Genomic DNA, 14,657 nt, shown 5'->3' on the forward strand with positions numbered 1-14,657 from the left:
CATCATATCCTGCAGAACTGAACTGACGCCCCCACCCCCCTTACTTTAAACCTTTACCTTTTCCTTGACTTGCCACATTTCACTGGGCTCTTTGAAAGTAAGCTGCTTTACGGCAGCCAGTGCAGTAAAAAATGGACGTGACCTCCTTGAATCCGCTGGACTTGGACTGTGCTGGGGTCTACGAGGCTGCAAGGAGTCTTTTGATGCAGGTCCTAAGCAGCTCCAGCCATCACGTGTTTCAGCGCTGTTTTCAAGGCCAGGTAAGTGCGCATTAAAGCCTTCTCATTCCCACGAGCCTTCGATTTCCGATGCAATTCAGGTAGGACCTGGAAATACCAAGTCTCTGCGCAGAGGATCCTGTGCAGACAATTTAGGGCCTGCAGAATGTTGACCTGCTGTCCACCTCAAAACAATTCATGATATTAAGGATTTTCTACTCTATTCATATTAAGCCAGTTTGCAATGCCAATTGCCCTATCCTGCGCATGAGTGCCAGATAAACAGAAAGCTGACATGGTTCCTTCTTTATACAACAATCCTCTGTGCTGGCCCTAACGGCCTGTATATTGATCGATGACCAGTGATACCCTATTGATGGATCTCTGTGTCTATTCGGAACCCTGGATATCTGTTATCCATTCTCAGTTCCCAAATAACAAAGGTCAAGTCTGTGCTTTTTGGCAAAGTCCACTTGTACTTTATTTGTCAGCTGTGCCACTGGTAACCTTATTTTCACTACAACACTTAGGAAGTTCCGACCAGCCCTGCAGCCAGCTAGTCAGATTGATTGTCTTTAGTGAATACAGTAGTTGAGTTTTCATTCAATTACAGATTGTGGTAATTCTTCAAATCATAATACACAGGATAACATAACTAAGCGATTTAAACAAAAGAAAGATGGCGATTAGCAGAAGCAAGCAGCAAAGAAATAGGTTTCAGAAATATAGATAGGGTGATTCCGGAATGAGTTTTTCCAACCCGGTAAGTGATTCTTAAGGAAATTATTATCTTAAGGTCTGGCCTTCTTTTTACTTCTGATTGGCTTTAACTAATTTATAATGCACTCAATTCGGCCAAACTTTCTGTCCATCAATTTAAGAGATATATGTATTTAAATATATTGGTGCCAATTTCCTATTCCATCGCTTGCCAATTAGAAAAACACAGTTTTCATTAAGAAATTATCAGCCCTAGACTGGCTGTTACTATAGAAACGGGATTACTCGTACTGGACAGCCGTCCAGTTTTTAACCATACAATGGGGCCTTTTAGCTAGTTGACGTCATTGACCTTGTAGCCTCAAGCAACTTGCAAAATGTGAAATAAATTAAAGAGTACTATCTGGATTAACCCTTAGTGGATTCCTAGCTATTGTTGCACTGAAGTAATGATTAATATGATTATAGTTAATTATTCTTAATGAGTTCTCAATTAAACCGCTATCATCTTCCCTTACTCTCATGGTTATAGCTGACTAGAAAAGTCAATTTCTATCACCTATGATACCTCCAGCTCTCCAGGAACAATTATGATGCTCCTTTAAATTGGTTGCAGTATTTTATGTGCTATCATGCTATAGGAATAAATTTTCCTCATGTTTATTGGTCGGCAATAAACCCATAGACTTAAACCTATTGGTGTTCCAACCTTGCCTTAACCTTCCCTATAGGGCTTAGAATTTTAGCAATGTTAGCAACAAAATCATACAGGTAGAAGTTAATCGTACTCCACTGCAAACCTGTCCATGGGTGGTTAATTCATCCCTTGGGGTCGATCTCATGGCTATTGTCTACATTGCAACCAGACATTGAATGTCTCCCTTGCGTCTCAGTGACCAGACTCCAATCAGTGCTCCAGGTGTACAGTCTGCCACAGTATTAGAGTGTGATCATAATTTCTAACTTTCTACAGCTTTGACAATGCATTTCAATATTCTGTTCATTTCGTTGATTACTATTCTGTATTTAGTTGGATCATTAGGGAGTATGAACACCATCCACTACAGCAGTCATGGAATACTTATTTCATGTATTTTCCATTACTATGTCCAGCACTTTTATTGTGTGAATTCAGTGTGCCTCTTCCACTTTGAATGCCGCTCTATTTACAAATTTGGTGACTTTTTAACATTGCCGCTCTATTTACAAATTTGGTGACTTTTTAACATTTGGGTTCTGAACCCAGGTCATTTATGCAGATTAGACCTTTTTTAATCATTCAAGGGGATGTGGCACGACCAACATTAATGGCCGTTACTTATTATCTTTGAGAAGCCACTTTCTTGTACCACTGCAGTCCATCCTGGTGAAGGTACACCAACAATACTGTTGGAGTGGGTATTTGACCCACTGACCGTGAAGGAGCAGTGATATTGTTCTATGTCTGAGTGGTGTGTTTGGCTTGGAGGGGAACGTGGTTTTCTCACGCACCAGCTGCCCTGGCCATTTTGAGTGGTGGAGGTCAAGGGATAGGCGATGTTGTCGAAGGAACTTTGGTAAATTGTTGCAGACCATTTTATAGATGATAAACACTGATACCATGATGTGCGGATGGTGAAGGAGATGAATGTTGAAGGAGTGTAGATCAAACGGGCTGCTTTGTCCTGGATGATGTCAAGCTTCTGAGTGTTGTTGGAGCTGCACTCATCCAGGCAAGTGGACGCTCTGGATTTATGCCTTGTGAATGAAATGAAATGAAATGAAAATCGCTTATTGTCACAAGTAGGCTTCAAATGAAGTTACTGTGAAAAGTCCCTAGTCGCCACATTCCGGTGCCTGTTCAGGGAGGCTGGTACTGGAAATGAACCGTGCTGCTGGCCTGCCTTGGTCTGCTTTCAAAGCCAGCGATTTAGCCCTGTGCTAAACCAGCCCCTAATGTAGATGGTGTACAGGTTTTGGGGAGTCAGGAGGTGAGTTAATCACCACAGAATTCCCAGCCTCTAGTCTACTTCTGTAGCCATAGTATTCATGTGACGGTTGAGTTTCTATTCAATATTGACACCCCACCAAGTTGTAGAAAGGCAGGATTCATTGAAGGTAATGCCATTGATGTCAAGGGGAGATGGTCATTGCCAGGCAGCTATGCGACACGATTGCTACCTGCCACTTAGCAAATCTGAATGCTGTCCAGACTGCATTCGGGCATGGTCTGCTTCATTATGTGAAGAGATATCAATGGTACTCGACAATCATTGCCACTTCAAACCTTACAATGGAGAAAAGGTAATTGATAAACAACTGAAGATAGTTGGACCCAAGGCACTACCATGAGGAACTCCAGTGATAATCTGGGGCTGAGATGATTGGCCTCCAAGAACGGTGGGGGGGGGGGGGGGGGGGGGGGGGTGGCGATAGTGGAGGAGAGAGATTCTCCAAATGTGCACCAGGTGCCCAACCAGAAGGCCACTGATTGGCAACATAAGGGCCTCAATTGGCCCACGGTAAGTAAACCACCAGACACCTCCCCTACTGCTGGAAAAATATCTGCCATTCGCCACTGAAAGAAGCATAAAATTCCAGCCACCAAGTAGTTATTTTCTATTCTCCAGTTAATTTCTTATCCTATCCCAATGTATGCCTTGAATTTCCATTCATGTGGAACTTTATTGGAGGCTTATTGGGAATTGAGACGGGACTTTTCACGGTTGATGTAGAATGTTACTTCAAAGCAGCCAAGGATACTTCTGGCAGCGTTTTCCTCTTTTCAATCTAGGGCCAGAATTTTATGTTCAGGGATCGGCCACATGATCAACCCGACCAAGGGTAACATTGCGTCAAATGATTGCTGGCAACTGATTGCTGGGTGTTCTTCTCACCATCATCATGGATGTGTGCAATTTTAAACCCTGCCACCCCCGCCCCTCTGCTGGGTTCCTATTTGACCCACCCACATGCAGTGCAAACCCGACTGGCAGTCCCATTTCACACTGGGTCGACCACCCAGCATAACCTCACATTACCAACACAATCTCGGTCAGGCCAGGCACAAGTTCTGCATCTGCTTCTGGCTGGGACGACTTCGGGTGCACTCCTGTTGATTACTGTTTACTGGATTATTATTGGACAAATAATCCTCCCCTCCAATCCATTCCGTTATTTTACATAGAAGCCAAGTGAGCACAATTTCTGAATATTAGCACATTGTTAGCCTGTTTCCAGTCTACCCATGCCTCCATATGCCTCACTCGGTGTTTCTTAACTCGATCATAATGATCATCAGTGCTTCATCAATCTCCTCTTTAATTATTTTTGAGCCTTTTCACCCATATGGCATTTCTAAGTTTTGATTTTTGCCAAGTTATCTTATTTGTTCTTGATCTCTTTCCTAGGGCACGACCTGTTATCGAAATTACAAAATATGTCACAACTTCACCCAAGAATATTGATATTAAGAAAAACAATTGTCCTGATCTCAAAGGATTTTGGTAAGAAATTAAAAATAACAAAATGTCTCTATCTATCTATGTTAATTTAAGATCGGCCGTTGTGTTTCTCACCAGTATAATAAGATAGTCTGCTTTGGAATCAAGTTGAGGAGTGGCAAGTGGCGATAGGTGCACGTGAAGGAATTGGGGAATAGTTGTTGGGGCAGGTATCTGTCCAGGATGGCAGACTGGTGATTTACAGGCGTCTTTCAGGATGCAGGTGTTGTCTGGTGCAATGGGTATGAAATCTTGGTATCACATTAAATATAGCCATGGCTGCCTCCTTTTCTGCCATCGGCAGTGTGATCTGGAATGTGCGAATGGGTGTTGCCTACCATTTTGGAAGAACTGGTGGCCAGTTTACTCCTGAAAGCTGGCTGCAGCATCAACCAATATCTAGGCTGCAGTGTTCCCGTAATCATAGCAGAAACAGCTTGATACTGCGCAGCAATGACACACTTTGCAGTTTGAACTGAAACATAGAAAGATCAAGTGCTGCTTCCATGATTAAGTATAACTGCAATCACAAAGACATACAGACTACCTGACGAGGCATCAACTGTGTAAAACCACAATCCCTCCTGTATAGCTGGCCAGACTGAGCCTTACTTGCAAAGCCTTTGATAGGATAGTTGCAGAGGTCATGAACAAAACTGTACGGCCTGATGATCAGTACTTCCTGTTTCTCCTATATTTCAGTCAACCTTGCATTAAGGAATTAGAAGTGATTCACCTGTTTCTGAAGTCTCGTAGACATGCGACTCAGATATTTATTTCACATACAACGGGATACTTTCCTGTAATTAAAATGGCGACAAAGTAATTGACGACTAATGTTTTCTAAGAAAATATTGGAAATATATTTCGCAGAAGACAGATCTTCAATCCATTATCAAGTGGTCTCAGTGGTTTAAAATCAAGTTTTTAAGCATATTTAATGTTTGGTAACTCAACAGAGATTGACCCTTAACTTTAGCAATCCTCTTCCCTAATCTCCAGAGTACGCCTGAGTTTCTATTCTAGGCCCTTCATGACTCGATTGTTGACTTCACCCATCAAATGAGGGAAGACCCACAGCAGAAACCTACATGTTGCCAAGAACCTCACTCCCTCTTACTTCAAAAGTTGTGAACATGTATGAGGAACAAAATTGAAAATTCGGCTGGAATCTGCAAACCGGAATAATAGGGAGATTGGCTGACATTAGCTGTTACACAGTAAGGGAAAGATTGGGATCTAGTCTGTTAGGGAAACCGGAACAGTCACGGAAACTGAGTAAAGCAGGATCTCAAGGTGAAGCCTACTTTAAAACACCATCCAAGTTAGAAAGAACAGAAGAGATTGGGGCAGACTGCTAAAATTAACTAAAATATTAGAAAACATAAAACAGCTGTTCAAAAAGTTCTTATGAGGAACTGAATGTTCCCTCGTGTTATATGACTAACCTTGCTGGATCAGGGAAGTTACACATTGAAAACTAACTGCAATGTAACTATTGCAGGCTTGGGAATGAAAGCTTCTATAACGAGATTCATATTTGGCAAATGGGTTGAAATCGAGTATCATGGCACCAGTAACAGCACCAAACCAACAGAATATTGTTCATTTTAGCACTAAGAAGCCCACCTTTCTTCCCATCTATTCTCCATTTGCCAAATAGAAAGTTACATCCCAACTGTGACTCCCAGATCTATTTTTTTTCCCTAATTTGTTGTGTTTACCCATTCCTGTAGCAACTGACAGATGGATTATTCCACAGTTTCTTGGTCTGTTTCTTACATAGAATATAGAATCCCTACGGTGCAGACATTTGACCCATCACATCTGCACCTACCCTCTTCTAGTTCTTGTATTCTTATATTTGTTTATTCTTTGCAGTATGGATGTCAAAGCATGCTTCAAATACACAGCTCATCCAAGTGATTTTAATGCCAGGATAAGTAAGTGAATTAAAAATCTCTCGCCTCATCTTTGTATTTTTCCTTTTAGCTGTCAATGAATGCTGGAGCAGGCTCGAAAGGCCGAATGGCCTGCTCCTCCTATTTTCTGTCCATGTTTCTAAGTTATTAATGATTCATTTCCTATTTAGCTGTAGATTATCAGCTTGAAGCTGACGCTGACAGAAATAAAATGGGACTGCCATCAAGATTCAAATTTCTTAATCATGATGTAACTCCTGATTACAACATCTCTGGCAGCATTGAATTAGATGCACAAAACCAAGAGAAATGTGTCACTGAAAAGATGCAGCTTCGCGTAAGAACTTTCTAATATTAAACATTCAGTCAGTCTTTTTGTATCGGTGACTGGGACTATACTCGTATTGAACTCATATATACGAATACTCGTATTTACGATAGTGACATTTAAGGGGCATCTAGACAAATACATGAATAGGATGAGAATAGAGGGATACGGACACAGGAAGTGTAGAAAATTTTAGTTTAGATGGGCAGCATGGTCAGCACGGGCTTGGAGGGCCGAAGGTCCTGTTTCTGTGCTGTACTTTTCTTTGTTCTTTGAAATAATATTAGTATCATCATTTGTTTAAATTTATTAAACCATCGAACAGATTCAGATTAAGTTTTTCAGACTATCAGTTAATAAATTAAGGACTACAAATACTGGAGTTTGTGACATACTGAACAAATTTCTGTGACCTGTTTTTCAGCAGTAGAGGATCTATTTGAATTTAGGCAATGTTAACTCAATAGCGAAAGCATATGTGTCCATAGACCAAATTATTCAATTGGGACAATTTGATTTTGAAGATGGCTGTGATAGGAAATTGAAAAGTCAGCACTGGTGCATTAGCGGGAGCTGTTCCGAGGTTGAGCAATAGTGCAGGAAATGCAGAGGGAGCAATGGATTTCCTCTGGCTTATGCTGTGCTTGATCTGTGTGTTTCTATTGTCAGAAGACATTGATGTACCGAGGTCCAGCTGACATCGTGGGCATGGGTTGTGCAATTGGAACTTGTAAACTTGATTCACAATTGGCCTAATTTCCCTTTCATGTTTTTGAAAGAAGCAAAGGCTGTGCTTATAGACAGGCAAGAACTGCAATACGAGATTTTTAAGGAAATTAGATTGAAAACTTAATCTCACATATTTGAGCAAGACTCCATGGGCGGGATTCTCTGTCGGCCGACGGCGGAATCGCGAAATGCGATTGGGCGGAGAATCCGTTTCGATGCCGAAATCGCGGCGGGCGCCGATTCCACGCCAAATCGCAATTCTCCGTCACCTTGACAGCAGCGTCAATGCAGTCCAGAACGCACGTACCATTTGCATATCATTAGCAGACATGGGGGCCCCAATAATGGGGCAGCACGGTGGTGCAGTGGTTAGCACTGCTGCCTCATGGCGCCGAGGTCCCAGGTTCGATCCCGGCTCTGGGTCACTGTCCGTGTGGAGTTTGCACATTCCTCCCATGTTTGTGTGGGTTTCGTCCCCACAACCTAAAGAGCAGGGTAGGTGGATTGGCCACGCTAAATTGCCCTTTAATTGGAAAAAATGAATTGGGTGCTCTAAATCTTTTTAAAAAGAGGGTCAATAAGACACACCAATCCCGGTGGTGCCTACCAGGCACAGAATGTCTTTGCAGTGTCAGTAGATTTCACGTACACCCTCTGTATGGATGTCTGGCTAAAAATGTAGCCGGAGTGGAGGGCAGACAGTCAGGTTGGACATCCCCCCCTTGGTTGTCCACTGGCTGGGCCTGTTTATGGCGAGTTTGTCAGGGCTGCGTTAGTATCCAACCTTGTTTCACGCTGGCCGGCCCATAATTGGCCAGCCAGTATGCATTCTTTCATTCACCAGTGGAAGCAGACACATCTGGGCCTGTTGCTCACATGTGTAAAACGAGCGCAGAATTCAGACCTATTCAGATTTTCATACGAGGGGTCCTCGGGAACAGAAGCATGTCCGGGGGTGGTCCTTGAGGACAGAAGCATGTCCTGAGGGTGGTGCGTCTGAGGGAGAAACCAATTAGGAAGAAGCAAATCTCGCACCCTTGGCATGCACAGGGATGGGTATATGTGCCCTTTGGCACTATGCGTCGCATCCCTGAGCACTGTGACTGATGCCACCCTCTAAGACATCTATACTCCATTCCATTCCAGATTGGGACTCATCCTTGCAGAACATGCAATTTATTGAACTGCTTCCGGCACTGGATCCATGTTCAGTACATCACATCATGCCCGTTCACCTGGCCAACCACCTCTGTCCAGACTTCTGTCTGGTGGGGTGGCTGCCTCTTACCATCCCACGGCATGGACCCATTCTCGATGGGCCGGAGGGCCTTTTCTGCACTCTATTTTTCTGTGATTCATCTGATACTATGTGTATTTCACCCTGTGCAGGCAGTCATCAGGAAATCATGGGGCAAAGTGCCCATTGGCATTGCCCTACTTCCTGCTGTGTCGCTGGGTGCTGAGGCCATTATTTCTGTGAAATTTGTCTTCTACAATTCCAGGCAGCCATCAGGGAACTGCCGGGGCTTCTTTCAAATCCCCCTGCCGAATCACCATTGGACCCAGCATCAGCCACTCTCCCACCACCAGGGCCACACGCAACCAAATAATCAATTGGGCTAAATCAAATAAACTGAGGGATAAATTAAAGTTGCAGCCCCTTAAAACAAAATCACAAATAAAACTTAAAACATTGAACCAAGACATGATTGATTAAAAGGGTCAATAATGGGGCAGCAGGGTGGCGCAGTGGTTAGCACTGCTGCCTCATGGCACCGAGGTCCCAGGTTCGATCCCAGCTATGGGTCACTGTCCGTGTGGAGTTTGCACATTCTCCCCGTGTTTGCGTGGGTTTCGTCCCCACAACCTAAAGATGTGCAGGGTAGGTGGATTGGCCAGACTAAATTGCCCTTTAATTGGAAAAAATGAATTGGGTCCTCTAAATTTTAAACAAAAGAGGGTCAATAAGACACACCAATCCCTGTGGTGCCTGCCAGGCACAGAATGTCTTTGCAGTGTCGGTAGACTTCGCGTGCACCCTCTCTATGGATGTCTGGCTAAAAATGTAGCCGGAATGGAGGGCAGACAGTCAGGTTGGACAACCCCCCTTGGTTGTCCACTGGCTGGGCCTGTTTATGGCGAGTTTGTCAGGGCTGCGTTAGTGTCCGACCTTGTTTCACGCTGACCGGCCCATAATTGGCCAGCCAGTATGCATTCTTTCATTCACGGGCGGAAGCAGACACATCTGGGCCCGTTGCTCACATGGGTAAAACGAGCGTAGAATTCAGACCTGTACAGATTTTCATATTTTATGATACACGACTATATGTTGTTGTCTAATCTGCAAACATCAATAATTTTGTAAAACCTATTCCAATAAAGCATGTTTTAATAAATACGAAACCATAAAACAAACACCCAAACACAGCAACATCAACCAGCCCCCGCTTAACAGCTGACTGTGCATATTGGACTTTATAGTGCTGGACACCCTAGTCAGACAGGCGACTGACGTTCAAACAGTTCTTTCCCTTCTGCCAACTCCACAGCTTCCCTCATTGTGTAACAGTCATTCATCTGATGCTCCTTTCCTAAACACATTCTCTGCGGTATGAGTGTTTGTATTGTTGAGGCACAGAAATCTCTAGCATCATCATTGTAGCTATGATGTCACTTCACTTAATTCAAAATTCCTCTAGGGGTGTATAACCTGTCACATGGCAGTTTGTGATGGTCCTTATACCAGTCTTTAAAACATAATGCATAAAGTCTGTAGGTGACAAACTGCTAACGCTTTCCAAATGTACAACAGATGTCAGTCAGTCTGTGTAACTCTCAGCACTAGTTCTATATATTAATAGAAAGATGGCAAAACGGATCAAAATGCAAATTAATCCATTTCATTTGGAATTTTCAGGAATTTATCCAAGATAAGCTGCGCCCAATTCCCATAACGGTTGGGGTGAAGCTTAAGCAGTCTCGACGCAAGAGAAGACAGCGTCCTAACTTAATCAACTTGCTTCCTATCCTTGATGAGAGTGAGCCTGAGCGTTCAGAGGTTAGGCTTCCAATTTGTTGTCGATCTCACCTATGTAGCATGTGGGTTTCTGATTTCCCTCAATGTACACATTCTGCATTGTGAATTGAATAATAATCAATTTTATTTTGCCTGTGGTATTTAAAAAAAAAAGAAACAATAAAATTTGCCTTCTGTGTGAAGTTTCTCATTCTAACCAAAAATATATGTTACAATGCTGTGATAGTATATTCTTCACTTGAATGTTATTCCCAATAGTGTGTGCAAATCAAATATATATACACAAATTAGGTCCATGTGATATTCCCAAAAACTGTAAATGTCGGCGGCACAGGAAAAGTACATTGGCATTCTTCTTGTGCTCATTTTATTTTGGCTGCAAGCAATGTACATATTTGAATACTATTGCAGTCAGCTTCCCAGACAGCCATAGACAATGCAGTAAGTCTGTTTCATGTGAACATTACAGGATTATACAGTCATGGGACTCTTTCATTAATGTTTTGATACAGGTCGAATTTTTTAAGAAAGGTTGCGGCACCAATGGCATTTGCGAGAGTAATCTTGAATTAGATTATGAATTTTGTTCCAGGAATCCAAATCAGCAGGACAAGTTTATTCCTTTACCCAAGTAAGTCTTTTTATTTGGCTAGTTGTCTTTTTAAATTCAATGGGCAATAGGGTTCCGCAGAAAAGTCATATTGAACTCAAAACTTTAACTCTGTTTCACTCTCCACGGATGCTGCCAGTCTTTCTGAGTATTTCCCGCATTGTTTTTATTTCAGATCTTACAGCATCCGCAGCATTTTCACCGTGAGATGTGTCAACTCAGTAATAATTTGAATGGAGTTGCCCAAAGAAGTGATTGAAGCTCACTTAAAAAATAAACTAAAGCAATTAGAAAGAAGATATGCCTAATGTAGACAGCCCAGAGCAGCATACTTAAGAGCATGCAAAACTTCTGACTTGTTCATTGAAGTTGTCAATCAACAACATGTATTTATTTAATGTAATAAAATGTCCCCGAGCCACAAGAGGCAATATTAGGGCAGTTGACTACAAGCCTGGTTAAAGTGGGAGATTTTGAGGAGCAATTTAAAGAAGCAAAGGGAGATAGAAAGGTGTTGGAGGAAATTGCAGAACCCTGTGTCCAGGCAACTGAAAGCAGAGTTGCCGATGGTGGAATAATTCAAATTAAGGAGGCCAGGATTAGATGAATACAGGTATTGCAAAGGATTGTAGGAATGAAAGAAATGATGGGCATGGAGAGGGCCCAGCCATTTACAGTTTTGAAAACAAGGGTGGGAATTTTAAAATCAAGGTGTTGCTTGAAGGAGAATGAGCACAGGGGCAATGTGTTAACGGAACTAGTTATGAGCAAGGACAAAGGCAGTAGAGTTTTGGATGGTCTCAAATTACTGAGGGTAGAATATGGGAGGCCACTCGGGACTATATTGCAATAGTCAAGTCCAGAAGTAACAAAGACAGGAATGAAAGTTTCGGCATCTGTGGTAGCGTGGCCCCTTTAAGGGGCGAGCCCTCAAGTCCACATGACCAGCTCAGGGCCTATCACGCAGGGGCACACTAACCCTGATCAATGGAGGTAAAACACAAAGCCCTGGGAGCAGGGTCCCGGGCAGAGTAGATCCTGGAGCCGGAGAGTGAAGACCTGGTGAGAGACTCTGTGCCTGTGTTTAGTTTACCTTGGCTCGTTACACTGGAAGTCTCCATTAGCCACCATATTGGCAACAAGTGTAAACCGAGTAAGTCTGCAGTAGTTCAGAATTCGAGGGAGAACTACAGAATAATACAGCACAGAAGAGGCCATTCGGCCCATCGGACCTACACCGCCGCATAAAAAGCACCTGACCTTGCCTAAACCCATTTGCCAGCACTTGGCCCATAGCCTTGAATGTTATGACGTGCCAAGTGCTCATCCAGATACTTTTAAAGGATGTGAGGCAATCAGCCACTACCACCCTCCCAGACCGTCACCATCCTCTGGGAAAAAGGGTTTTCCTCAAATCTTCCTTAAACCTCCTGCTCTTCACCTTGAACTTGTGTCTCCTTGTAACTGACCCTTCAACTAAGGGAAACAGCTGTTCCCTACCGCCTTCTCCATTCCCCCCCATATTGTACACCTCGATCAGGTCACCCCCTCAGTTTTCTCTGCTCCAGTGAATACAACCCAAGCCTGTCCAACCTCTCTTCATAATCATCCCAGGCAACATCATGGTGAATCGCCTCTGCAATCCCACCAGTGCAATCACATCCTTCCTATAATGTGGTGACCAGAATTGCACACCATACTCCAGCTGTGGCCTCAAGTCCTATACAACTCCAACATGACCTCCCTGTTTTTGTAATCTATGCCTCAATTGATAAAGACAAGTGTCCCATATGCCCTTTTCACCACCCTATTAACCTGTCCTTCTGCCTTCAGAGATCTATGGACAAGCACTCCCAAGGTCCTTTTGTTCCTCAGAACTTCCCAGTGTCAGGCCAATCATTGAATAATTCCTTATCACATTACTCCTTCCGAAGTGTATCACCTCTCTCTTTTCAGGGTTAAATTCCATTTGCCACTTTTCTGACCATTTCATCTATATCTTCCAAGACACTCAACCTCTCTGTTAAACCTCCCAGCCAATCTTTGTATCATCCGCAAACTTATTGATCCTACCTCCCACATAGTCTTCTATGTCGTTTATATAAATGACAAAAAATAGGGGACCTAGCACAGATCCCTGTGGTACGCCACTTGACACTGGCGTCAAAGCAGCCATCTGTCATCACCCTTTTGAATCCACCTTATCAAGATACCCTGTATTCCATGTTCATTTGTCTTCTTTAGAAGTCTCCCATGTGGAACCTTGTCAGAGGTTTTGCTGAAATCCATGTAAATTACATCCACTGCACTACTCTCATCTACACACCTGACATCACCTTTTTTAAAAAAAATATATTTTATTGAAATTTTTTTCCCTGAACAACATTTTTCCCGCTTACAAAACGAACGAAACGATAACAATAACAAAACAGAAATTTTAAACTTTTTTAACAATAATAATAATAATAATAATAATAATAATACACAAGTAACAAAACCTCATTCTCAATTGACCTATATTCAACTAAACCTCCTCCCGCCCCCCCCCCCCCCCCCCCCCTCCCCCTGGGTTGCTGCTGCTGGTCATCTGTCTTCCCTCTAACGTTCCCCTAGGTAGTCGAGAAATGGCTGCCACCGCCTGGTGAACCCTTGAGCCGATCCTCTCAGGGCAAACTTTATCTGCTCCAGTTTAATAAACCCCGCCATATCGTGTTTACCCAGACCTCCAGTCCGGGGGGTTTCGCCTCCTTCCACATGAGCAGGATCCTGCGCCGGGCTACGAGGGACGCAAAGGCCACGACATCAGCCTCTTTCGCCTCCTGCACTCCCGGCTCTTCCGCAACTCCAAATATAGCTAACCCCCAGCTAGGTTTGACCCGGGCATTCACCACCTGCGAGATCACTCCCGTCACTCCCTTCCAATATCCTTCCAGTGCCGGGCACGCCCAAAACATATGTGCGTGGTTTGCCGGGCTCCCGCCACACCTCCCACATCTGTTCTCCACTCCAAAAAACCTGCTCAATCTTGCCCCCGTTATGTGTGCTCTATGTAGCACCTTAAATTGAATCAGGCTAAGCCTGGCGCATGAGGAAGAGGAGGCATCAGCTTAGGGCATCAGCCCACATACCCTCCTCTATCTCCTCCCTAATTCTTCTTCCCACTATCCTTTTAGTTCGCCCACCGACTCCTCACCCTCTTCCCTCATCTCTCTGTAAATCTCTGACACCTTGCCCTCTCCGACCCACACCCCTGAAAGCACCCTGTCCTGTATCCCCTGTGTCGGAAGCCGCGGAAATTCCCTCACCTGTTGTCTAGTAAACGCCCTCACCTGCATATATCTCAAGAAATTTCCCCGGGGTAACTTATACTTTTCCTCCAATGCTCCCAAACTCGCAAAAGTCCCATCTATGAATAAATCTCCCACCTTCCTAATTCCCAACTGGTACCAACTCTGAAATCCTCCATCCATTCTTCCTGGGGCGAACCTATGGTTGTTCCTGATAGGGGATTCCACCAGGGCACCCCGCACCCCTCTCTGTCGCCTCCACTGTCCCCATATGTTCAGTGTTGCGCCACCACCGGGTTCGTGGTAAACTTTTTAGGTGAGAAC

At 43.7% G+C, this 14,657-nt stretch overlaps 1 protein-coding gene across 3 annotated transcripts in view; it reads left to right on the top strand.

Moving 5' to 3' along the window:
- The window catches only part of LOC140391472 (integrin alpha-6-like), a 150,917-nt gene that overhangs the window by 99,457 nt on the left and 36,803 nt on the right, over positions 1-14,657 (top strand). For all 3 annotated transcript variants that reach the window (XR_011935091.1, XM_072475979.1, XM_072475987.1), the window contains exons 10-14: positions 4,328-4,423; positions 6,302-6,363; positions 6,513-6,679; positions 10,317-10,457; positions 10,949-11,067. Coding sequence is in view for 2 of the 3 variants with exons in the window: in XM_072475979.1 (XP_072332080.1) it covers positions 4,328-4,423; positions 6,302-6,363; positions 6,513-6,679; positions 10,317-10,457; positions 10,949-11,067 (585 nt within the window). In the remaining variant the exon portion in view is untranslated. The remainder of the gene's footprint in view (positions 1-4,327; positions 4,424-6,301; positions 6,364-6,512; positions 6,680-10,316; positions 10,458-10,948; positions 11,068-14,657) is intronic.

This window comes from Scyliorhinus torazame, chromosome 2 (genome assembly GCF_047496885.1).
Source record: "Scyliorhinus torazame isolate Kashiwa2021f chromosome 2, sScyTor2.1, whole genome shotgun sequence".
NCBI lineage: Eukaryota > Metazoa > Chordata > Chondrichthyes > Carcharhiniformes > Scyliorhinidae > Scyliorhinus > Scyliorhinus torazame.